Source organism: Stegostoma tigrinum, chromosome 4 (genome assembly GCF_030684315.1).
Source record: "Stegostoma tigrinum isolate sSteTig4 chromosome 4, sSteTig4.hap1, whole genome shotgun sequence".
Lineage (NCBI taxonomy): Eukaryota > Metazoa > Chordata > Chondrichthyes > Orectolobiformes > Stegostomatidae > Stegostoma > Stegostoma tigrinum.
In genome coordinates, this window is record NC_081357.1 from 36,672,503 (window position 1) to 36,698,585 (window position 26,083).

Consider the following 26,083-nt stretch of genomic DNA (forward strand, 5'->3'; position numbering starts at 1 on the left):
TGGTTCTAAAATCCTTACACAACAGGGACTGGTGGCAACAGTGCTTTCTTTCTGTGGGGAAACAGTTGCTTCCATGGGCAGCAGTTCAGCATTTTTCCAGTTCTGTTCAGAAAGGAAGTGCAGGAATGATGCCACAGTCTGGAAGCCTATTTCAATCATGGCTTCAAAGCCAAGGTGGCAACTGTCTGAATTTGTATGGCATCAGTTTGTACTATCATGGAACCACCAAAGCTGTCATGAAGATTCTTCACACTTGGCTCCACCATGGCACTGATTGAATTGACAATGTTGGACAACATTGTACCCAGCACAAAGCTTTAAAATCATTGTAGCTGAACTTCCCTATGCTATGTGACATTGCATACAAACTCTCTGGCAGGCTGCATAGTGCACCAAGCAAAGGATCTTCTCCATCCAATTGTGGGGCAGAACAAATGTGGCATCAGTTTAATGTCTTGTTCAAAAGAAAGCACCTCTGACAGTGCATCAACTGGCCTGCAGCTGACGCACAAATCCCAGTGTATTTTAATTGTGCTCTTAATAGTTCTAGATTTTTAAAAATCCTTACATTGTAGCCATATTCTTGAGGTAATCCTTCTGACTAACATCTGCAGTCATTGCTTCCCAACGTTTCTTGAACAGATGCTCAAGCTGCTTCCTGCATCCTATGAGGGAAAGAATCACTTGAAGTAGAACATAGAATAGAACATAGAACAGTACAGCACAGAACAGGCCCTTCAGCCCACAATGTTGTGCCGACCATTGATCCTCATGTATGCACCCTCAAATTTCTGTGACCATATACATGTCCAGCAGTCTCTTAAATGACCCCAATGACCTTGCTTCCACAACTGCTGCTGGCAACGCATTCCATGCTCTCACAACTCTCTGCGTAAAGGACCTGCCTCTGACATCCCCTCTATACTTTCCACCAACCAGCTTAAAACTATGACCCCTCGTGCTAGCCATTTCTGCCCTGGGAAATAGTCTCTGGCTATCAACTCTATCTATGCCTCTCATTATCTTGTATACCTCAATTAGGTCCCCTCTCCTCCTCCTTTTCTCCAATGAAAAGAGACCGAGCTCAGTCAACCTCTCTTCATAAGATAAGCCCTCCAGTCCAGGCAACATCCTGGTAAACCTCCTCTGAACCCTCTCCAAAGCATCCACATCTTTCCTATAATAGGGCGCCCAGAACTGGACGCAGTATTCCAAGTGCGGTCTAACCAAAGTTTTATAGAGCTGCAACAAGATCTCACGACTCTTAAACTCAATCCCCCTGTTAATGAAAGCCAAAACACCATATGCTTTCTTAACAACCCTGTCCACTTGGGTTGCCATTTTAAGGGATCTATGTATCTGCACACCAAGATCCCTCTGTTCCTCCACGCTGCCAAGAATCCTATCCTTAATCCTGTACTCAGCTTTCAAATTCGACCTTCCAAAATGCATCACCTCGCATTTATCCAGGTTGAACTCCATCTGCCACCTCTCAGCCCATCTCTGCATCCTGTCAATGTCCCGCTGCAGCCTACAACAGCCCTCTACACTGTCAACGACACCTCCGACCTTTGTGTCGTCTGCAAACTTGCTGACCCATCCTTCAATTCCTTCGTCCAAGTCATTAATAAAAATTACAAACAGTAGAGGCCCAAGGACAGAGCCCTGTGGAACTCCACTCACCACTGACTTCCAGGCAGAATATTTTCCTTCTACTACCACTCGCTGTCTTCTATTGGCCAGCCAATTCTGTATCCAAGCAGCTAAGTTCCCCTGTATCCCATTCCTCCTGACCTTCTGAATGAGCCTACCATGGGGAACCTTATCAAATGCCTTACTGAAGTCCATATACACCACATCCACAGCTCGACCCTCATCAACCTTTCTAGTCACATCCTCAAAAAACTCGATAAGGTTTGTAAGGCATGACCTACCCCTCACAAAGCCGTGTTGACTGTATTTGATCAAGCCATGCTCTTCCAGATGGTCATAAATCTTATCCCTCAGAATCCTTTCTAACACCTTGCAGACGACAGACGTGAGACTTACTGGTCTATAATTGCCGGGGATTTCCCTATTTCCGTTCTTGAAGAGAGGAATTACATTTGCCTCTCTCCAGTCCTCAGGTACGACTCCAGTGGAGAGCGAGGATGCAAAGATCTTCGCAAGTGGTGAAGCAATTGCATTTCTCGCTTCCCAAAGCAGTCGAGGACAAATCTGATCCGGGCCTGGTGACTTGTCAATCTTAATGTTTGACAAAATTTTCAGCACATCAGCTTCGTCTATCTCTATCCATTCCAGCATGCACACCTGCTCTTCAAAGGTTTCATTCACTACAAAGTTCGTTTCTTTCGTAAAGACAGAAGCAAAAAACTCATTTAGTGAAAAGATCACTTTTCTCAATGCAACTGCCCACACCAAGTCTTCCAGCACAGCATGGTGCCCAGTGATTCACTCCTTGTCATTTCTTCCAGAACCTATATAGTAGTGTTTGCAGCCTTCGAGAAGTTTTGACTACATTTAGATAATGACTATGATCTTTATATTACCACATTTTTTAGACATATGTACATTTTAAAATAGACATGTGAATACAAGATTCTAAATTTTCTTAAAATAAGTTATATAACTGAAGGTAACACTACACTATACTTTATCAAAACTCATTAAAGACAAGCAATACAATACAATTAGGACTCATATTTGATTTGTGGCCTCAGAAGGGTCCATTTTGACCCATCTGTTTGCCATTTTAACACCCCTGTGCCCCAGGTGAAGAAAGGGGAAAAAAACCTGTCGCTCGCTATGTGTATTGCCAGCCAGCCACTGCTGCAAGAAATCAGGACAAGGCATTTCAATCAATGCTAAGTATTTCAAAATTGACTGTTCAGTTACCGACATCTACGCTACCTGCACCATCCACTGCTGTATTCAACTATCTACTGTTAAAGGAAGGGAATCTATTTTTCTCAAGTACCTGCCAATACCAAAAATGAAAAGAGGAATTGATTCTAACACCTGTTATTCGATGGCATGGAAGAATTTAAGAATCTCCTGTTAGGGGAACATCTAAAATTCTGCCAGGGACACTTTCACCACCTTTCCAGCCATGTGTACTTGGTATCACTGTAATTTACCTGTACAAATGCATGCCCAAGGTCCTAAAGTGACCTAATCATCATATGTCATTATTCAGATGGTACGAAGAGATTGGCAATAAGGTTGAGGCAAGGAGGGGTTGTGGCTGTCTAGCTGGCTCACCTGCTCAGGCAAGAAATTTGGGACAGCCTCCTCCATCAGCTCCTCTTTCATGGCCTCTCCCACCCCAGGCCTGCACTCCCTTACGCCTTGCCCTCAGGTATTTCCTAACCTCTGGCCCCACATCATATACAGGAGGACCTGATTGTGGTGTATAAGATTATGAGGGACATGGACAGTATGAATAGAAAGCAGCTGTTTCCCTTAGTTGAAGAGTCAATAATAAAGGGGAACACTTTTAAAGTGGATGACAGGAGGCTTATAGGGGATTTGAGGAAGTTGTTGTTAAACTGGAGGGTGGCGGGATTTTGGAATGCACTACTTGGGACGTTAGGTGAGGCAGATAACCTCAGAACCTTTAAAAAGTATTTAGGTGAGCATCTGAAACATCATAATCTTCAAGCCTATGGGCTGGTAAGTATGACTAGTGGAGATTTAGTGTAATTTTGGTGGTACAGACTCAATGGACCAAAGGGCCTCTTCTGTACTGCATGATGCTGTGGTATAGTTCATAAAATCCCTACAGTGCAAATAGAAATCACTCAGAGGTTCTGCATAGACTCTCCAAAGAGCATCTGACACCACCACCCCATCCCCATATTTACCATAGTTAATCCACCTAGCCTATGTAAGTCTGGACACTGTGGGAAGCTTAGCATGGCCAATCCATCTAAATTGTACATCTTTGAATTGTAGGAGTAAACTGCAGCACCTGGAAGAAACCCATGCAGACATATGGAGAATGTGCAAACTCCACACTGTCAGTCACCCAAGTCTGGAATCAAACCCTGGGTTCCTGGGATCAAAGGGTATGAGGGAAAGCAAGAACAGATTGAGTTGAATGATCCATCCTGATCATTTTGAGTGGTGGAGCAGGCTCAAAGGGCCGAAAGGCCTATTTCTGCTCCCAAGTTCTATGTATAGAACATAGAACAATACAGCGCAGAACAGGCCCTTTGGCCCTCGATGTTGCGCTGACTGAATCTGAACTGAGAATAGGATCCACTTTCCTAGGTATTCACAGTGAATCAATAGCTCAGCAACATACATGTTCATACAGTCGAGCCGAAACTACTTCACTACTCGATGCTGGAGGTGAACCAGATCATTTAGCCTGCCCAATTAGTGTTCAAGACAAGAGGATACAGAGCAAACAGACAAAAGGTGGAAACAAATCATAGCCTAGCAAGCCAATCACACCCAAAAAACTAAGCGTACAGTACGATGTGATTTACATTGCCCTGTAGCTGTTACAATCAAAGAAGATATAGCACACAATACCTACTGATTTCAATCACCAAATCTGCAACCAACAATACCCATACTACTCAATGGCAGCATATTTAACCTTCCTCATTGCTGCACTGGGAATCCTGGAATTCCTGACTCAATATCAGTGTCATCAGTGATTGCAGCAATTCAAGGAAAATCATCACCATCACCATCACTTGTCTGTCTAATGATAAAAGCCTGATGGATACAAACATGATGTTAACGTGAAGGAAGCCTTGATAATGTGCATGCTGCTATTTGATACAGGGTTGCCAATCCCAACAACCCATAAACTAGGAGGCAAATTCTGAAAAATGATCAAGGGATATGCAATAAATGCTGGCCAGCCAGTGACATCCATCTTCAGTCCGCCTCCCCCTCTCTCCCTATTTATTTCAGAATCCTCTCCCCATCCCCCTTTTCTGGAGGGGGGTCTGGGCCCGAAATGTCAGCTTTTGTGCTCCTAAGATGCTGCTTGGCTGCTGTGTTCATCCAGCCCCACAATTTGTTATCTTTAATTTTTAAAAAATCTACTTTTGCACTTTGTATGCACTAGTGAGATGCTTAATGACTGATCTAGAACTACTCAGAGAAATTTGGTTAAGAGACAGGAGTTGGTCACTTACCCCATTGAGCCAGCTAATCAAACAAGATGACAGCTCATCTGATTGTCATCTCAACTCCACTTTCCTATCTGTCCCTAATACCCCTCAGCTTCTTTGGAGATCACAAATCTAACAGCCTATATTCAATGTCATAGAATCATAGTCAAATATGTCTACAGTACAGAAAAAGACCCTTCAGCCCATCAAGTTTACACCAGTCAAAATAAAAACAACCATCTAAAAAGACTCTTCTTCAGAGCATCTTCAAGTCCTGAAGAGTCACACTGGTCTCAAAATGTTGGTGCTGTTTCTTTCTCTCTCTCTCTCTCTCTCTCTCTCTCTACAGATGCTGCCAAACCTGCTGAGTTTCTTCAGCATTCTGTGTTTGTTTCAGATCTCCAACATCCAAGTATTTTGCTTATCCTAGAGCTTTCTGAACTTTGAGACTGGAGGCTTGCAGTTCTCCTTTAAGAAGGCAACATGCCAGTCCAAGTTGGAGGTCAATGTCCCTGGCAGTTCACACTAGTTTGCTCTTGGTTTGGAGTCACCTCTACATCACAATACTGCAGACAATCAGGATTAAAAGGCAGTTGTTTAGTTCAGTAATGAAAACGTAAATGGCGGAAGGATTGGAAGGTAATGCTTTGGTAGCATTTCTGAGAGGTTTTGTTCTACCATTTTGCTATTCCAAAGATACCCTGATATCCCAAAAACAAAGATGAAAATGAATGCACAATTCACACTTCCTATTGCTAGATTTGTGCCATTTCTACACTATGCTTAACTGAGCTTCACTACTCACAAAATAATACATCAGAGGCAAACATCACTCATTCTTATTGTCTTGGTGATGGACAATAATTACTGCGTTAGCAGTGTTTCTCATCTCTCCTACCTCAGGAAGTAGACTTTTGGAAAACCACATTGTTAGTCTTTAGTTATAACTTGCCAACAAAGCCTTCTCTTGTTTTTTAGTAAGTAAAGGAAAAGATAATTGATGTATTGTTTTCATATGCCAGTTATCACACTTGGCAGAATGGCTGCCTTGTGATGCAGAGTAATACCAACAGTGTGGGTTCAGTCCTACACTGGCTAAGTTTCCCCATAAAAGGGTTCTCCTTCTCAACCCGTCTTCTCATCCAAGGGGTGGTGACCCTCTTTAAACCACCACCAGCCATCTCCCGCTCTCGTGAGAGCAGCCCTATGATCCAGTAGGACCATAGGGATTTTATCCTTAATAACTATCTATCATAGCAATCAAGTAACATCATAAATCAATTGAGAAGTGTAATTTGAAGCAGAATTTATTTTTTATTTGGATTTCATACATTTTATAATTTTATAAAAGATACGCTGCTGTGTTCAATGAGCAATACATGCAGGAAAGTTTCAACAAAATTAACAAGAGGAATGCTCACAATTTGCATAAGAGAAAATTTCTTCTGGTGCTGTAGGAGCTCATGTTATACCTCAGGAAAATTAGTAACTATGATTAAAAGCACTCCATATACAAGAATTAAAACATTAAACTTGTATGTGCATCTTGGTTTCCGTGGATTAATCCTTTTGTGATTGATTTTGACAGGTTTCCAGCTTGAAGAACTCTTTTATCTTCTTTTCTTCCACAGCCTTTTCAAAGTCTTCAAAACCCTGAAAATAAATTGCAAAATGTCAACATATTAATTCTTGTTCCCCATTTTCTTCCCCACTATTTGGCAGAATAATTATCCCCAGTGTCTTGGCTAATATTCATGCCCCCGTTGACTTGATGCAAAAATAAATTCAGATGGTTTAGTTTTAACACTTTACTGTCTGTAGGAGTTTGATGATAGCAAATTAGTTGCTTCACGTCCTACCTCACAATGACGACTAAGCTTCAAAAAAGTACTTCAGCTGTAAAGCATTTTGAGACATTGGGCGGTTGTGAAATGTGTTATTTAAATGCAAGTGCCTTATGTTTTCAAACAACATTTACTCAGTGGCACTCCAATGGGGGTGGTCAGACAGAGAATAGAGGGAATTCTAACTTTCTTCTATTATAAAATGAAATCTGTGTTGGCAATGCGAACATAGCCATTGTCACTGTCTGCACATCACAATCATGACAGAGGCATGAATGCATCTTATTATTGAGGGGCAAAGACAATGAAGGGTTAGTTTCTAACAACATCAATAGGTGTATCTATTTAAGATGAGGCTTCACCTTGAGTAGAAGTACCCTCACTGTACATGCTTCCCCCACAATGTGATCATATGGGCAGTGCCACCTTTGCTCCTGGCAGATGCTATATTTCCTCACGTGCAAAGGCAATGCACCATCTAGCAACGGTCAATAAATGCATCTCTGATAAAGAACGGCCCTTACCTTAATCCTAACTGTTGTCCCCTAATTCTGCACAGACGGGACTGTATATCTAACTACTAAGAAACCAATGGCTCCCCCCCACTATCCTCCCCACCCAATGCAACATGCAAGTTTTTCTGAAATAATTCAACAGCTTTTGCATCCACTACTTGATCTGGGAGTTCACCACACACATTGACCACTGATGAAATATTTCCTGCTATCCAGGCTAATTTGTACATTGTTCTAATTACATTGACCTATCCTGTCCTCATATTCCTTCAATCCATTTTCTGTGATCCACATCTATCTCTGTTCTGTCTCTATTGATCGCATCTTATTCTCATTTAACTAACAAATTTTTAAAAAACAAAAATCTTCACTGTGGAGTTCCACTTGTGCAATGCAGCATTTCTTGAGCTAGGGAGAAAATGGATGGACAAACTTAAGCTTCAAGAAATAATGCTATATATAAATGATCACTTAAGAATCTCAGAATAAACACATTGGGTTCTTTGCTACAGGTTACGTTAGGACTGACTCCAGCAGGATTTAACACATGCACTGGCCCCAAGTTTCTCAAGTTTCCACAAAAGAAACAGACTTTTTAAAATGCTTCTCGCATTTTATTATTGGCTTTGTAAGAGTTAGTTGGAGGATTCACCATAATAAGATCAATGGCAAAGAGGTCCTGGGGGTGAAAATGATCCCACCAACAACTGGCTCAGAAGAGCCATTCAGTTGTGCAATTGGCCACCACTGATCATTTTCTGGGACTGGCCAGGAGCAATCAAAGTATTCATCCAAATGTATAATTTATAACTCACTCAAAACATTGCAATGCTCAATGGAGTTAGTTTATTTGTAGCTGCAATTGCAGATTTAAAATAGGTACCAGTTGGCAGTAGCGTAGATCAGTGATTAGCACCACTGCCTCACAACACCAGTGGCCCTGGTTTGATTCCAGGCTTGGGTGACTGTGTGGAGTTTGCACATTCTCCCCATTTCTTTGTGGTTTCTGCCAAGTGCTCCAGTTTCTTCCCACTGTCCAAAGATGAAGATTAGGTGAACTGGCCATGCTAAATTGCCCATAGTGTCTAGGGATGAGCAGGATGAATTAGCCATGGTAATTGCAGGGTATGGGAATAGGTTGGGGGCTAGCTTTGGGTAAGTTGCTCTTTAGAGGGTCGTACAGACTTGTCTAGTCAGATGGCCTCTCCCTGCACTAATCAGGATTCTATAGCATCTATGAAACGAATACAGGAAAACTTTAAAAAAAATTCAGACCAATGAATAAAGATTTAAACAGTTGAGAAAGGAACTTGTTAATAAAAGCTACTTTATTCTTTTATGCCTAGAGAATAAGTCATTAAACAATGTGTCATAACTCCTAGCGAGCAAATGCTTCAATAATGTCAGGCTTGATATATATCTGGCATTAGAATGCTTAATTATGTTGTTTTCAATTAATATTGTCATCTGAATTGACAATTGCCTCTTCTGCTGTCACCCAGCAAAGACCTCATATGTTCACCTTTTATACCTTTTTCAGAGGATGGCGTTTACTGTACTATATTGAAAGGCCACAGCATTCCATGAAACTTCTTTTAAAAACAACATCCTTAATTATATTCTTCATTCCTTATCTAAAATCATGATTTGAATTCATTCAGAAAACTGTCCATGTTTCTTTTGCTTTTCCATGAGATGAAGCCCCTAATAAACATTTTATTTCTGAAAGATTAAATGGATTTTGTTGGAACACTGTACTGCATTTTATTGAGATCAAAGGCTTAGTTTTCATTTTAAAAAAAAGCATTTGTGTCTCTTGATGGCCTCTATTATCTGTGCTTTTCTCTCCATAAGACTGCTGTAATGGCAAGCTTCAAAACTATGTCAAATGTTAGTTGGGTTCTATAAAGGGAAGAAGGATAGTTTCATATTGTACAAAGAAAAAAAGTGCTTCTGAATACCACAGACCTAGTGTAAATGGCAGCAAGTTTTGTGGGAAAATGTCTTTATGATGTACACGTATTTCATTGCCTACGCTAGAAGATACTAAAAAGCATAGTATAAACAAGGATAAATTTGTTTTATTTGCACCAATTAGAAGAAAACTAAAGCACAGTTCCAACTTACCCCACAGTACTGGTCTCCATTAAATATTTGGGGGGCCATAGCTTTCGGATCCCCCACCTTTTGTCTCATTTCATCCAGCAAACCTTGACCTGTTGATAGATCAATCAACTCGTAGTGTATATTCAAGCTCACCAAGCAGTTAATAATTCTTGACTGGTGACTTTCTAACTGTAATGAGTTAAAAAAATAATAATTGTTGATCATTTTAGTTGTAGGATTATAATAGAGTTCAGATTGTAGTGTCTGGCAAAACTGTATGTAAAAAACTCAACTGTTCATTGTGTTTAACAACTTGAATGTCGAGAAAGCCACATTAAGATGGCAACATTGTGAACACTGTAGGTGAAAGTGTAAAATTACAATGAGATTAATAATTAAAGTAAGTGGGAAAGTGGTAATAAATACTTTTAAATATAAGCAAATGTGAAGTCATTTACTTTAGAGCCAAAAAATTACAATGATTACGTTAGCACAACAATGTCTCTGCTTTTTCAGGGGGCAAAGGACATTCAGCATGTCCACGAGGACCCTTACCAATTTTTATAGATGCACCACAGAAAGCATCTTATTCTGGATGCATCAGTGTGGTATGGAAACTGCTCTTCCCCAAGTCCACAAGAAACTACAGACAGTAGTGAACACAGCCCTAGACCACTGCACAAACCAGCCTTCCATCCACTGGCTCCATCCATACTTCCTGCTGCCTCGGGAAAGCAACCAACACAAATCAATGACCCCTCCCACCCTGACTATACTCTCTTCCAACCTCTTCTGTTAGGCAGAAGATGCAAAAGTTTGAATACATGTATGAATAGATTCAAGAACAGCTTCTTCCCCACCAGACTTTTGAACTGACCTCTCAAAAGTTAATTATGATTTCTCTCTCCGCACCTTCTCTGCTGCTGTAACATTGTATTCTGCATTCTGTTTTTGCTAACCTGATGCACTTTTGTATGATACCATCTGCCTGTTTAGCATGCAAAACAACACTTTTCTCTGTATCTCAGTACACGTACCAACAATAAATCCAACTCAAACTCCATGGAGACCCAAAGAAACTCGGGGGTTCCTTGCAAATGGTTCATTCTTCTTTTTAAGCAGTCCCTTGGGATTGAGGATGATTTGTGTCTACCTCATCCAATGGAATTGGAGACAACTTAGAAGTCCATGTACATTACCATTTTAATGATCATGGGCAGATACAAGAAAATTCAAATTCTAGTGGAATGCGGACCTTTATATTAAGGGACCTAGAAAGCAAGGGAGGAGAAGTTGTACGACAGATGTGCAACAGACCACAGCTGGAGTAATGTGTTCAGTTGTAAGTGCTAGACTTCAGGAAGGTTATACTTATACTAGCCTTGGAGAGAATGCAGCATTAACTCAAAAGTAAGATAATAAAATGTGAGGCTGGATGAACACAGCAGGCCCAGCAGCATCTCAGGAGCACAAAAGCTGATGTTTCGTGCCTAGACCCTTCATCAGAGAGGGGGATGGGGTGAGGGTTCTGGAATAAATAGGGAGAGAGGGGGAGGCAGACCGATGATGGAGAGAAAAGAAGATAGGTGGAGAGGAGAGTATAGGTGGGGAGGTAGGGAGGGGATAGGTCAGTCCAGGGAAGACGGACAGGTCAAGGAGGTGGAATGAGGTTAGTAGGTAGGAGATGGAGGTGCGGCTTGGGGTGGGAGGACGGGATGGGTGAGAGGAAGAACAGGTTAGGGCGGCAGAGACAGGTTGGACTGGTTTTGGGATGCAGTGGGTGGAGGGGAAGAGCTGGGCTGGTTGTGTGGTGCAGTGGGGGGAGGGGACGAACTGGGCTGGTTTTGGGAATGAGGTGGGGGAAGGGGAGATTTTGAAGCTGGTGAAGTCCACATTGATGCCATTGGGCTGCAGGGTTCCCAAGTGGAATATGAGTTGCTGTTCCTGCAACCTTCGGGTGGCATCATTGTGGCACTGCAGGAGGCTCATGATGGACATGTCATCTAAAGAATGGGAGGGGGCGTGGAAATGGTTTGCGACTGGGAGGTGCAGTTGTTTATTGCGAACCGAGCGGAGGTGTTCTGCAAAGCGGTCTCCAAGCCTCCACTTGGTTTCCCCAATGTAGAGGAAGCCACACCAGGTACAGCGGATGCAGTATACCACATTGGCAGATGTGCAGGTGAACCTCTGCTTAATGTGGAAAGTCATCTGGGCCCTGGGATAGGGGTGAGGGAGGTGGTGTGGGGGCAAGCGTAGCATTTCCTGCAGTTGCAGGGGAAGGTGCCGGGTGTGGTGGGGTTGGAGGGCAGTGTGGAGCGAACAAGGGAGTCACGGAGAGATTGGTCTCTCCAGAAAGCAGACAGGGGTGGGGATGGAAAAAATGTCTTGGGTGGTGGGGTCGGATTGTAGATGGCGGAAGTGTCGGAGGATGATGCGTTGTATCCGGAGGTTGGTGGGGTGGTGTGTGAGAACGAGGGGGATCCTCTTTGGGCGGTTGTGGCGGGGGCGGGGTGTGAGGGATGTGTTGCGGGAAATGCGGGAGACGCGGTCAAGGGCGTTCTCGACCACTGTGGGGGGAAAGTTGCGGTCCTTGAAGAACTTGGGCATCTGGGATCTGCGGGAGTGGAATGCCTCATCGTGGGAGCAGATGTGGCAGAGGCGGAGGAATTGGGAATAGGGAATGGAATTTTTGCAGGAGGGTGGGTGGGAGGAGGTGTATTCTAGGTAGCTGTGGGAGTCGGTGGGCTTGAAATGGACATCAGTTACAAGCTGGTTGCCTGAGATGGAGACAGAGATCCAGGAAGGTGAGGGATGTGCTGAAGTTGGCCCAGGTGAACTGAAGGTTGGGGTGGAAGGTGTTGGTGAAGTGCATGAACTGTTCATGCTCCTCTGGGGAGCAAGAGGCGGCGGCGATACAGTCATCAATGTAACGGAGGAAGAGGTGGGGTTTGGGGCCTGTGTAGGTGCGGAAGAGGGACTGTTCCACGTAACCTACAAAGAGGCAGGCATAGCTGGGGCCCATGCGGGTGCCCATGGCCACCCCCTTAGTCTGTAGGAAGTGGGAGGAATTGAAAGAGAAGTTGTTGAGGGTGAGGACGAGTTCGGCTAGGCGGATGAGGGTGTCGGTGGAGGGGGACTGGTCGGGCCTGCGGGACAGGAAGAAGTGGAGGGCCTTGAGGCCATCTGCATGCGGAATGCAGGTGTATAGGGACTGGACGTCCATGGTGAAAATGAGGTGTTGGGGGCCAGGGAATTGGAAGTCCTGGAGGAGGTGGAGGGCATGGGTGGTGTCACGGACGTAGGTGGGGAGTTCCTGGACCAAAGGGGAGAAAATGGAGTCCAGAATAGGTGGAGATGAGTTCGGTGGGGCAGGAGCAGGCTGAAACGATGGGTTGACCAGGGCAGGCAGGTTTGTGGATTTTGGGAAGGAGATAGAAACGGGCCGTGCGGGGTTGGGGAACAATGAGGTTGGAGGCTGTGGGTGGGAGGTCCCCTGAGGTGATGAGGTCATGAATCGTGTTGGAGATGATGGTTTGGTGCTCAGGTGTGGGGTCATGATCGAGGGGGCGGTAGGTGGTGGTGTCGGAGAGTTGGCGTCTGGCCACGGCGATGTAGAGGTCAGTGCGCCATACTACCACTGCGCCACCCTTGTCTGCGGGTTTGATGGTGAGGTTGGGGTTGGAGCCGAGTGAGCGGAGGGCTGCCCGTTCTGCCAATGTGGTATACTGCATCCACTGTACCCGGTGTGGCTTCCTCTACACTGGGGAAACCAAGCGGAGGTTTGGGGATCGCTTTGCAGAACACCTCCGCTCGGTTCGCAATAAACATCTGCACCTCCCAGTCGCAAACCATTTCCACTCCCCCTCCCATTCTTTAGATGACATGTCCATCATGAGCCTCCTGCAGTGCCACAATGATGCCACCCAAAGGTTGCAGGAACAGCAACTCATATTCCGCTTGGGAACCCTGCAGCCCAATGGTATCAACGTGGACTTCACAAGTTTCAAAATCTCCCCTGCCCCTACCGCTTCCCAAAACCAGCTCAGCTCGTCCCCAACTCCCTAACCTGTCCTCCCACCTCAAGATCCACCCCCATCTCCTACCTACTAACCTCATCCCACCCCCTTGACCTGTTCATCCTCCCTGGACTGACCTATCTCCTCCCTACCTCCCCACCCATACTCACCTTTACTGGCTCCATCCCCACCTCTTTGACCTGTCTGTCTGCTCTCCATCTATCTTCTCCTCTATCCACCTCCCCCTCTCTCCTTATTTATTTCAGAACACCCTTCCCTTCCCTTCCCCCATTTCTGAAGAAGGGTCTAGGCCCGAAACATCAGCCTTCCTGCTCCTCTGACGCTGCTCGGCCTGCTGTGTTCATCCAGCTGTACACCTTGTTATCTCTAATCTAGTCCCAACTGCCTGCTTCTGGCCCATATCCTGCCAAACCTTTCCTATTCATGTGCCTATCCAAATGTCTTTTAAATGTTGTAATTGTATCAACATCCTCCACCTCCTTAGGATGTTCATTCCCATCCTAGGGAAAAGACAACTATCATTAACTCTATCTATACCCTTCATTATTTTATAGGAGAAATGGATTGTAAAAGTATGAAACTCTCATCCTCAAATGGCAATTGTGACAGAACAATCAGATTGACAGTTTTCCTAACCCAAATGTTACTGAGACACAGATCAGAGACTGAAAGGCAGAACCAGCTCAAGGAGCTAAATAGCCTCTTCCTGTTCTGATGTTACTAATTTTAAGGCTGATCTTTAATAAAAATTAAACTTCCAAGCTGAGCAGTCAATAAATGACAGTAAATGGTGTAGTAGCTCCTTAAGTCACTTTACGGAGAAAGTGGTACAAATATAAAAATGCATTTCTTAGTGTCCCCTTAGTGATGTTTACAAGTAACTATTTTACTAATATCCCTTTTGTTTTTTCCAAGTGTACTGATAGAATTGTAATGTACTGACTAATCCATTTACTAAAGGATCTCCAGGGTACTCAACATAACTGGCACTGCTCCAAAGATATTAGTGCAGGAAACTAAAATCTTATACGTAAGGTAGGGGCGTTTAGGCAGTAAACTCCAAAAGTTAGAGCCTAGGCTGCTGAGAGCAGACTGATACCTGGAGGCAGAATTGGAGGAAGCTGGGGTGAAAAGGGGGAGGGATATTAAGATGGGCAGGCAGAGAGATAGGTAGCAGAGGAACCGAGGTGTTGAGGGTAGAAGGGTTGTGGTGGGGGCAAATGTGAGGAGAAATGTAGCGCTGAGGGGACAGCACATGCAAGCACCTATAGCAATCTTCTGAAACTTGTTCATTCACAAAAAGTACTTCTTTATCTCACATGCCAAGATTTTGTTCTCATTTCCAGAGGCTACTGTGTAAATTCTAATAGCATCAATATTCAAGGATGTCAGGTGCTAACTTGTGCAATAGTTATTTAGACACTAATGAAGTGAGTTATTACAGTCAATCTTAAACATTAAATTATTTCCTGGTCCAGCCAATTGAACAGAAAGTAAGTGAAACTTAGCCTCCAAATATCATTTTCGTATTAATAAAATGTGAGGCTGGATGAACACAGCAGGCCAAGCAGCATCTCAGGAGCACAAAACCTGACGTTTCGGGCCTAGACCCTTCATCAGAGAGGGGGATGGGGAGAGGGAACTGGAATAAATAGGGAGAGAGGGGGAGGCGGACCGAAGATGGAGAGTAAAGAAGATAGGTGGAGAAGGTGTGGGTGGGGAGGTAGGGAGGGGATAGGTCAGTCCAGGGAAGACGGACAGGTCAAGCAGGTGGGATGAGGTTAGTAGGTAGCTGGGGGTGCGGCTTGGGGTGGGAGGAAGGGATGGGTGAGAGGAAGAACCGGTTAGGGAGGCAGAGACAGGTTGGACTGGTTTTGGGATGCAGTGGGTGGGGGGGAAGAGCTGGGCTGGTTGTGTGGTGCAGTGGGGGGTGGGGATGAACTGGGCTGGTTTAGGGATGCAGTGGGGGAAGGGGAGATTTTGAAACTGGTGAAGTCCACATTGATACCATATGGCTGCAGGGTTCCCAGGCGGAATATGAGTTGCTGTTCCTGCAACCTTCGGGTGGCATCATTGTGGCAGTGCAGGAGGCCCGTGATGGACATGTCATCAAGAGAATGGGAGGGGGAGTGGAAATGGTTTGCGACTGGGAGGTGCAGTTGTTTGTTGCGAACTGAGCGGAGGTGTTCTGCAAAGCGGTCCCCAAGCCTCCGCTTGGTTTCCCCAATGTAGAGAAAGCCGCACCGGGTACAGTGGATGCAGTATACCACATTGGCAGATGTGCAGGTGAACCTCTGCTTAATGTGGAATGTCATCTTGGGGCCTGGGATGGGGGTGAGGGAGGAGGTGTGGGGACAAGTGTAGCATTTCCTGCGGTTGCAGGGGAAGGTGCCGGGTGTGGTGGGGTTGGAGGGCAGTGTGGAGCGAACAAGGGAGTCACGGAGAGAGTGGTCTCTCCGGAAAGCAGACAGGGGTGGGGATGGAAAAATGTCTTGGGTGGTGGGGTCGGATTGTAAATGGCGGAAGTGTCGGAGGATAATGCGTTGTATCCGGAGGTTGGTAGGGTGGTGTGTGAGAACGAGGGGGATCCTCTTGGGGCGGTTGTGGCGGGGGCGGGGTGTGAGGGATGTGTCGCGGGAAATGCGGGAGACGCGGTCAAGGGCGTTCTCAATCACCGTGGGGGGGGAAGTTGCGGTCCTTAAAGAACTTGGACATCTGGGATGTGCGGGAGTGGAATGTCTTATCGTGGGAGCAGATGCGGCGGAGGCGGAGGAATTGGGAATAGGGGATGGAATTTTTGCAGGAGGGTGGGTGGGAGGAGGTGTATTCTAGGTAGCTGTGGGAGTCGGTGGGCTTGAAATGGACATCAGTTACAAGCTGGTTGCCTGAGATGGAGACTGAGAGGTCCAGGAAGGTGAGGGATGTGCTGGAGATGGCCCAGGTGAACTGAAGGTTGGGGTGGAAGGTGTTGGTGAAGTGGATGAACTGTTCGAGCTCCTCTGGGGAGCAAGAGGCGGCGCCGATACAAAACCCAACCCTCCTTCCACTGACCCCTTCACCCGCTTCCAACACAAGTCCTCCTCCTGGACACCACCCCCAGGCCTCCTACCCTCCCTCGACCTCTTCATCTCCAACTGCCGTCGAGACATTAACCGCCTCAACCTCTCCACCCCTCTCACCCACTCCAACCTCTCCCCCGCAGAACGGGCAGCCCTCCGCTCCCTCCGCTCCAACCCCAACCTCACCATCAAACCCGCAGACAAGGGTGGCGCAGTGGTAGTATGGTGTACTGACCTCTACATCGCCGAGGCCAGACGCCAACTCTCCGACACCACCTCCTACCACCTCCTCGATCATGACCCCACACCCGAGCACCAAACCATCATCTCCAACACCATTCATGACCTCATCACCTCAGGGGACCTCCCACCCACAGCCTCCAACCTCATTGTTCCCCAACCCCGCACGGCCCGTTTCTATCTCCTTCCCAAAATCCACAAACCTGCCTGCCCTGGTCGACCCATCGTCTCAGCCTGCTCCTGCCCCACCGAACTCATCTCCACCTATCTGGACTCCATTTTCTCCCCTTTGGTCCAGGAACTCCCCACCTATGTCCGTGACACCACCCACGCCCTCCACCTCCTCCAGGACTTCCAATTCCCTGGCCCCCAACACCTCATATTCACCATGGACGTCCAGTCCCTGTACACCTGCATTCCGCATGGAGATGGCCTCAAGGCCCTCCGCTTCTTCCTGTCCCGCAGGCCCGACCAGGCCCCCTCCACCGACACTCTCATCCGCCTAGCGGAACTCGTCCTCACACTCAACAACTTCTCTTTTGACTCCTCCCACTTCCTACAGACTAAGGGGGTGGCCATGGGCACCCGCATGGGCCCCAGCTATGCCTGCCTCTTTGTAGGTTACGTGGAACAGTCCATCTTCCGCACCTACACAGGCCCCAAACCCCACCTCTTCCTCCGGTACATTGATGACTGTATCGGCGCCGCCTCTTGCTCCCCAGAGGAGCTCGAACAGTTCATCCACTTCACCAACACCTTCCACCCCAACCTTCAGTTCACCTGGGCCATCTCCAGCACATCCCTCACCTTCCTGGACCTCTCAGTCTCCATCTCAGGCAACCAGCTTGTAACTGATGTCCATTTCAAGCCCACCGACTCCCACAGCTACCTAGAATACACCTCCTCCCACCCACCCTCCTGCAAAAATTCCATCCCCTATTCGCAATTCCTCCGCCTCCGCCGCATCTGCTCCCACGATAAGACATTCCACTCCCGCACATCCCAGATGTCCAAGTTCTTTAAGGACCGCAACTTCCCCCCCACGGTGATTGAGAACGCCCTTGACCGCGTCTCCCGCATTTCCCGCGACACATCCCTCACACCCCGCCCCCGCCACAACCGCCCCTCGTTCTCACACACCACCCTACCAACCTCCGGATACAACGCATTATCCTCCGACACTTCCGCCATTTACAATCCGACCCCACCACCCAAGACATTTTTCCATCCCCACCCCTGTCTGCTTTCCGGAGAGACCACTCTCTCCGTGACTCCCTTGTTCGCTCCACACTGCCCCCCAACCCCACCACACCCGGCACCTTCCCCTGCAACCGCAGGAAATGCTACACTTGTCCCCACACCTCCTCCCTCACCCCCATCCCAGGCCCCAAGATGACATTCCACATTAAGCAGAGGTTCACCTGCACATCTGCCAATGTGGTATACTGCATCCACTGTACCCGGTGCGGCTTTCTCTACATTGGGGAAACCAAGCGGAGGCTTGGGGACCGCTTTGCAGAACACCTCCGCTCAGTTCGCAACAAACAACTGCACCTCCCAGTCGCAAACCATTTCCACTCCCCCTCCCATTCTCTTGATGACATGTCCATCATGGGCCTCCTGCACTGCCACAATGATGCCACCCGAAGGTTGCAGGAACAGCAACTCATATTCCGCCTGGGAACCCTGCAGCCATATGGTATCAATGTGGACTTCACCAGTTTCAAAATCTCCCCTTCCCCCACTGCATCCCTAAACCAGCCCAGTTCATCCCCTCCCCCCACTGCACCACACAACCAGCCCAGCTCTTCCCCCCCACCCACTGCATCCCAAAACCAGTCCAACCTGTCTCTGCCTCCCTAACCGGTTCTTCCTCTCACCCATCCCTTCCTCCCACCCCAAGCCGCACCCCCAGCTACCTACTAACCTCATCCCACCTGCTTGACCTGTCCGTCTTCCCTGGACTGACCTATCCCCTCCCTACCTCCCCACCCACACCTTCTCCACCTATCTTCTTTACTCTCCATCTTCGGTCCGCCTCCCCCTCTCTCCCTATTTATTCCAGTTCCCTCCCCCCATCCCCCTCTCTGATGAAGGGACTAGGCCCGAAACGTCAGCTTTTGTGCTCCTGAGATGCTGCTTGGCCTGCTGTGTTCATCCAGCCTCACATTTTATTATCTTGGAATCTCCAGCATCTGCAGTTCCCATTATCTCTGATATCATTTTCGTATTTTTTTGTTTTAAAAATTCATTCATTCATTCATAGAACATGATTATCTCTGGCTAGGCCAATATTTCTAGTCCTTCTCAAACTTTACTGGAGACTACTGGAGCTGCTGCATCCACGGTGGGAAGGAGTTCCACGATTTCCAACAATGAAAGAACAGTGATATAGTTTTATAAAAATAAAGAAGATAAGAGCAGGGGGTAGGCCATTGGCCCCTTGAGCCTACTCCCGCCATATTTTATGATCATGGCTGATTATCAAGCTCAGTATGCTAATCCCCCCCTCCCCCCACATCCCGTCAGTACCATCTCTTGAAAACACAATGTTTTTGACCTCAAACACATTCTGTAGCAATGAATTCCACAGGCTCAACACTCTGGTTGAAGAAATTTCTCCTCACCTTAGTCCCAAAAGTTTAAATTTCTTAAACTATGACCCATGTTTCTGCACTCGAGCACCATTGGGAACATCCTTCGTGCATGTAACCTGTCCATCCTAGTAGAATTTTATAGGTTTCTATGTCATCTCCTCCCACACCCCCATCATTCTTCTAAGCACCAGTGAATACAATTCTAACCAACTGAATCTCTGCTCATACATCAGTCCTGCCATCCCAGTAAACCTTTCCTGTGCTCCCTCAACAGCAAAAACATCCTCAGATAAGGAGACTAAAACTGCACACAATGTTCCAGGTGTGGCTTTACCAAGGCCCTGCATAAATGCAACAAGGCATCCTCATTCCTGTATTTGAAACCTCTCACTATGAAGGCCAACATAATTCACTACCTGCTGCACCCGAAGTCTTAGTTTCAGTGACAGGTGGTGCATGAGACCACATAGGTCTCAGTGCACATTTCCCTGTCTCAATTTACAGTGTTCCAATAATAATATCCCTTCCTATTTGTGGATAATCTCACATGTATCCACATTTTACTGCATCTGCCACGTATTAGCCCACTCACTCAACCCCTGTCCAAATCACATCCTCCTTAATGCTCACCCTTCACCCAGCTTTGTGTTTTCTGCAAATTGAGATATATAACATTTAAATCCCTCATCTAAATCAAATATATTTTGTGATTAGCTGGAGTCTCAATACCAGCCCCTGTGGAAGACCACTGGTCACTGCCTGCCGTTCAGAAAGAGACTGATTTATTCTTACTCTGTTTCCTGTCTGTTAGCTAATTTTCTGTCCACCTCACTACATCATCCCAATCCCATTCCCGTTCAAGTCAGGATGCTGTGTGGCTTGAAGAGGAACTTGCAGCTTAAGGTTTCCCATGCTCCTGGCCCCCCTTATCCCTCTACAAGAGGTGGTTTTGAGGGGCTCAGCCTTAGAAGCATTGGTGAGTTACTGCAGTGCATCTTGCAGATAGGACACATAGCAGTCAATATGTACCAGTGGTGGAGAAGAAGAATGTTGAAAGTAGTTGAATGTGCTGTGGGGGAGGGGAGGGTGTACAGGTGCAAAGTGGAATGCTTTGTCCTGAATGTTGTCCAGCCACTCAACTTCTTGTTGGAATTGCACGTATCAAACATGTTCCAGCACATTCCCGATGGCAGTAAAGAATTTGGAAAGTCAGATTGAAAGTCACAGAACCTCTGACTTGCTCTTGTACCAAACATATTTTTATGTTCAAGTGAGATTATTTTTAATATGCTCCCTGCCATTGACATGGATGAATATCGGGAAAGATAGTTAGATCCCTTCGTGATAGAGATGGTCACTGATGTAATGTGTGGAGTGCAAGAGCCACTTATCAGTCCAAGCCTGAAATGTTGCTCAAATCTTGCTGTATGCAAAACAAGGACTACTTCATTATCTGAGGCATTAAGAACGGAACTAAACAAACACAGTAAACAACATATTCTGACCTTATGATAAAAGTTATAATGAAATAGCCGAAGACAGACAGCCAAAATATTGCCCGAGGTTCAGAGTCAGAGGTGTACAGCATGGAAACAGATCCTTTGGTCAACTCATCCATGCCGACCAGATATCCTAAATTAATCTAGTCCCATTTGTCAGCATTCAGCCCATCTCTTTCTGAACCCTTCTGGTTCACATATCTATTCACATGCCTTTTAAGTGTTGTAATTGTACCAAGCTCCACCACTTCCTCTGGCAGTTCATTCCCTACATGCACCACCTTCTGTGAAAGTGTTGGCCCTCAGGTCCCTTTTAAATCTTTCCCCTCTCACATTAAACCTATGCCCTCTAGTTTTGGATTCCCCTACCCTGGGGAAAAGAGCTTGACTAGTCACCCTATCCATGCCCCATCATGATTATATAAACTTCTATAAAGATCACCCCTCAGCCTCCAGAGAAAATAGCCCCAGCCTATTCAGCCTCTCCCTATAGCTCAAACCCTCCAACCCTGGCAACATCCTTGGAATCATTTACATAGGTGACAAAAAACAGTGGACCCAGCATCATTCCCTGTGGCACACTGCTGGTCACAAGCCTCCAGTTCAAAAAGCATTCCTGCACCACCACTATTACTAATTTTCTATCCAAATGGCTACATTGCCTTGCATTGCATTGCATGTGATTTAACCTTGTTAATGAGTCTACCCTGCAAAGCCTGGTCAAATCTCCGTATCAACAGCATCCACCACCCTACCTTCATCAACCTCTTTGTCACATCTTCAAAAAAGAACTCTAGTTAATGAGACATGATTTCCCATGCACAAAGCCATGCTGACAATCCCTAATCAGTGCTTGCCTTTCAAAATACATGTAAATGTTGTCCCTCAAAATCCCCCACAACAACTTGCCTACCATTGATGTCAGACTCAATGGTCTATAGTTCCCTAGCTTTTTCTTACCATGTTTCTTAGATAATGGCACCACGTTAGCCAATCTCCAGATTTCTAGCACCTCACCTGGGGCTGTCAGCAAGGGGCCAGCAATCACTTTCCTAGCTTCCAACAAAGTTTAGGGGACACATGATCCCATCCTGGGGAATTATCCACTTTTCTGTGTTTTAAGGTATCACTGTCTATTTCCCCCAAATTCACTAGCTTCCATATCCTTCTCTACAGTAAACATGGAGACAAAATAATCATTTAGCCAGCCCTGCTGATCTTTAAGTGGCCCTGTTCTCTGCCTAACTACTCTTTTGTCCTTAATGTATTAGTAGAAACCCTTTGGATTCTCCTCAACCCTATTTTCCAAAGCTATATCATGTCCCTTTTTGCCCTCCTGATTTCCCTCTTAAGTACATGCCTACTGCCCTCAAGGGATTCACTCAATCCTGCTGTCTGTACCTGACATATGCTTCCTTTCTTTTCCCCCCACTAGAACCTCTGTTTCTCTAGTCTTCCAGCATTCCCCACACATACCCATAAACTTGCCCTTCACCCTAACAAGGTGCTATGTACCTGGACTCTGGTTATCTCATTTTTGAAGGCTTCTTACTTTCTAGCCATCCCTTCTGTGAATACCTACCCCAACCAACTTTTGAAAGTTCTTGCCAAATACTGTCTAAATTGGCCTTCTTCCAATTTAGAACGCTGACTTTTAGATCAAGTCTATCCATTTTCATATTCTATTAGTTTTAAAGTAGTTATGATCACTGGCGCCAAAGTTTTTCCCCCCACTGACACCTCAGTCACTTGCCCTGTCTTATTTTCCAAGAGTAGGTCACATTCTGCTCTTTCTCCAGAAGGTACATTCAATACTGAATTTAAAAAAACTCTTGTACACACAAATTCCTCTGCGTCTGATCCCTTAATTCAATGGCAGTTTCAGTCTGTTTGGAAAGGATCTAGGTGTTCTACTGCATAAGTTACAAAAAGTTAGTATTCATTGCAGTGCCTGAATAAGGCTATTGGAATGCCACTCTCCATTATGACAGAACATAAAAGTAAGGATGTAATGCTTCAGTCATACAGGGTATTAATGAGACTACATCTCCAATACTGTGTGTAGTTTTGGTCTCTTTATTTAAGGAAGGATGTAAGTATATTCAAAGCTGTTCAGAGTTAGTTTACTCATTTGATATTTGGAATGAGCTATTGTCTTACAAGCAAGCATTGGACAAGTTAGGCTTGTTTTCATTGGAGTTTAGAAGATCAAGGGGTGATTAGATTGACCTTTAAGATCCTGAATAGTTTTCTGAAGGTGGATGTGGATAGGATATTCCTCCCTGGGTGAATCCAGAACTACGGGCCACTATTTTAAAATTCAGAATACCAATTTGGGACAGAGGTGAGAAGAATTCATTTCCTCTCGGAGGTTTGTGTAACTTTGGAACTCTGCCACGGAAGGTGCAGTCATTGAATATTTGTACAACAGAGGTGGGTAGATTCATGTTCAGCAAGGCAATCACAGGCACCCAGGGGAAGACAGGAAGGTGAAATTCAGAACACAAAACTAATCAGCCATGGTTGTACTGAATGGTGGAGCAGGCTCAAAAGGCCAAATAACGACCTACTTCTGTTCCTAGATAACAAGGTGTACAGCTGGATGAACACAGCAGGCCAAGCAGCAGCTTAGAACATAGAATAGTACAGCACAGAACAGGCCCTTCAGCCCACAATGTTGCGCCGACCATTGATCCTCATGTATGCACCCTCAAATTTCTGTGACCACATACATGTCCAGCAATCTCTTAAATGACCCCAATGACCTTGCTTCCACAACTGCTGCTGGCAACGCATTCCATGCTCTCACAACTCTCTGCGTAAAGAACCTGCCTCTGACATCCCCTCTATACTTTCCACCAACCAGCTTAAAACTATGACCCCTCGTGCTAGCCATTTCTGCCCTGGGAAATAGTCTCTGGCTATCAACTCTATCTATGCCTCTCATTATCTTGTATACCTCAATTAGGTCCCCTCTCCTCCTCCTTTTCTCCAATGAAAAGAGACCGAGCTCAGACAACCTCTCTTCATAAGATAAGCCCTCCAGTCCAGGCAGCATCCTGGTAAACCTCCTCTGAACCCTCTCCAAAGCATCCACATCTTTCCTATAATAGGGCACCCAGAACTGGACGCAGTATTCCAAGTGCGGTCTAACCAAAGTTTTATAGAGCTGCAACAAGATCTCACGACTCTTAAACTCAATCCCCCTGTTAATGAAAGCCAAAACACCATATGCTTTCTTAACAACCCTGTCCACTTGGGTGGCCATTTTAAGGGATCTATGTATCTGCACACCAAGATCCCTCTGTTCCTCCACGCTGCCAAGAATCCTATCCTTAATCCTGTACTCAGCTTTCAAATTCGACCTTCCAAAATGCATCACCTCGCATTTATCCAGGTTGAACTCCATCTGCCACCTCTCAGCCCATCTCTGCATCCTGTCAATGTCCCGCTGCAGCCTACAACAGCCCTCTATACTGTCAACGACACCTCCGACCTTTGTGTCGTCTGCAAACTTGCTGACCCATCCTCCATCCCCTCATCCAAGTCATTAATAAAAATTACAAACAGTAGAGGCCCAAGGACAGAGCCCTGTGGAACACCACTCACCACTGAGGAGCAGGAAAGCTGACGTTTTAGGCTTAGACTCTACTTCTGTTCCTAATTCACTTGTTCATACGTACGGAGATGTTTTGGTTTCCTAATGTTGAGATTACCCAGCTTCAACAAACAAATGGCCTCACCCGTTATTGGGGAAGCTTTCTCCATTCCCATTGACACGGGTTTCACAAGGGTTACTTAATGCCAGATTAAGTTAAGTGTTTTAATATTCCAGGTTGTCAGCCTCACCTCATTTTTTGAATTCGGTTCCAACACCCACAATTGGAGCCCAACGAGTTCTTTGGGAAACACACAATTGCTCCTTTTTGCTGTATTTCACACAAGTGCAAATATACATCACAACAAATCTCACCTAACAGGTAAGGAGTGCCCCAGTCATTTTAGGTAAATATTCTCACCTCACTTTCCATAAAATACCTATTGAGATTGAAATTATGGCGTGAGCTAGTCAGCGTCTGATTTGACTATTCACTTAAATTTTCTGAAGGCAAATCATTTCCAATGCTAACTTGACAACTGTGTTCAGAATTCCAATAACTTTCGTCACAGTAAAAAACCTTCCGTAATTTTGCATTTCGCAAGACATATTCTTTCCTTTTCCTCATTGTACCAACACGATTTATTGTCCCCTTTGTTAAATGTTCACTTTCCCTAGCAGTGAGAACATTCAGTTAAACACTGGTCGAACGCGCCCACACCCCACACAGTATATACAGGTACGATCATGTAGCAAATACAAGGCTGACATTCCACTAAATAAGGGTAGAAAAAAAAGATAGTTAAGCATTGAACTCAATTTTTACCGCCGATGTTGCAGTGATGCTAGTGTAATAAATGGTGATGACCATGATGAAGAGTTAGTTCAACTTAATCAGACCCGAGCGAACTGCATAAAATTTGCTACACTTTAACGCCCAATCACTTTGTCGCAACTAAACTCCAGCTTTGCAGTTCTTCCGGCTTTTCCAGCGTTAAATACAACGTAAGCAAGTCATTTGCAATGCTCAACGCAGAGGGGTGGGGTTCACAAGTACATCCTTGAGGGAATAATTACGTTTCCCTTAACTGAGTCTTTGCTGAAGTGCCAGGGATACAGGGCCGTGGATTTTAAAACAGAAACAAAGTTAAGAAGCCAAACTCAGCTTTTAAAACAACAATGCAAATATTTAGGGCTTCAAATTAATAGATTTCTTGGGTTAGTGAGGCTATTGCTTTCAGCAATAAACGATCCTGTGAATAAAAATAATGTATCAGAATCCCAGTAATGGCCACATTATAGACTTTACCTTGTCCCAGTCTCAGATCACTGAGGGACAGAGTGGCCTGGATTTACATAATACACATCTGCTTGTCTTTAATCAGCAAGTCTCAGAATGATGGGACTTAACCCTTTAGAACTGACAATAGGGGGAATTTCTGCAGCCAGAGGGTGG

The 26,083-nt window shown here is 45.6% G+C and overlaps 1 protein-coding gene across 1 annotated transcript; it reads right to left on the reverse strand.

The window, feature by feature from the left end:
* Positions 1–6,426: 6,426 nt before the first annotated feature.
* On the reverse strand, positions 6,427–25,622 carry zgc:153284 (uncharacterized protein LOC751696 homolog). The gene is made up of 3 exons (XM_048531675.2): positions 25,454–25,622; positions 9,619–9,786; positions 6,427–6,785 (listed from the first exon to the last, which is right to left on the reverse strand). The coding sequence occupies exons 1-3, from the start codon at positions 25,496–25,498 to the stop codon at positions 6,693–6,695; spliced, it is 306 nt and encodes a 101-aa protein (XP_048387632.1). The 5' UTR covers positions 25,499–25,622; the 3' UTR covers positions 6,427–6,692.
* Between the last annotated feature and the right edge of the window lie 461 nt (positions 25,623–26,083).

Bases quoted from the DNA above. Each gene is read 5' to 3' on its own strand.
- zgc:153284 (XM_048531675.2), bottom strand. From the start codon at position 25,498: ATGGTCATCACCATTTATTACACTAGCATCACTGCAACATCGGCG. The intron at 9,787-25,453 runs GTAAAAATTGAG...AACTCATTACAG, and splicing joins GCATCACTGCAACATCGGCG to TTAGAAAGTCACCAGTCAAG. The intron at 6,786-9,618 runs GTAAGTTGGAAC...ATTTATTTTCAG, and splicing joins ATGGAGACCAGTACTGTGGG to GGTTTTGAAGACTTTGAAAA.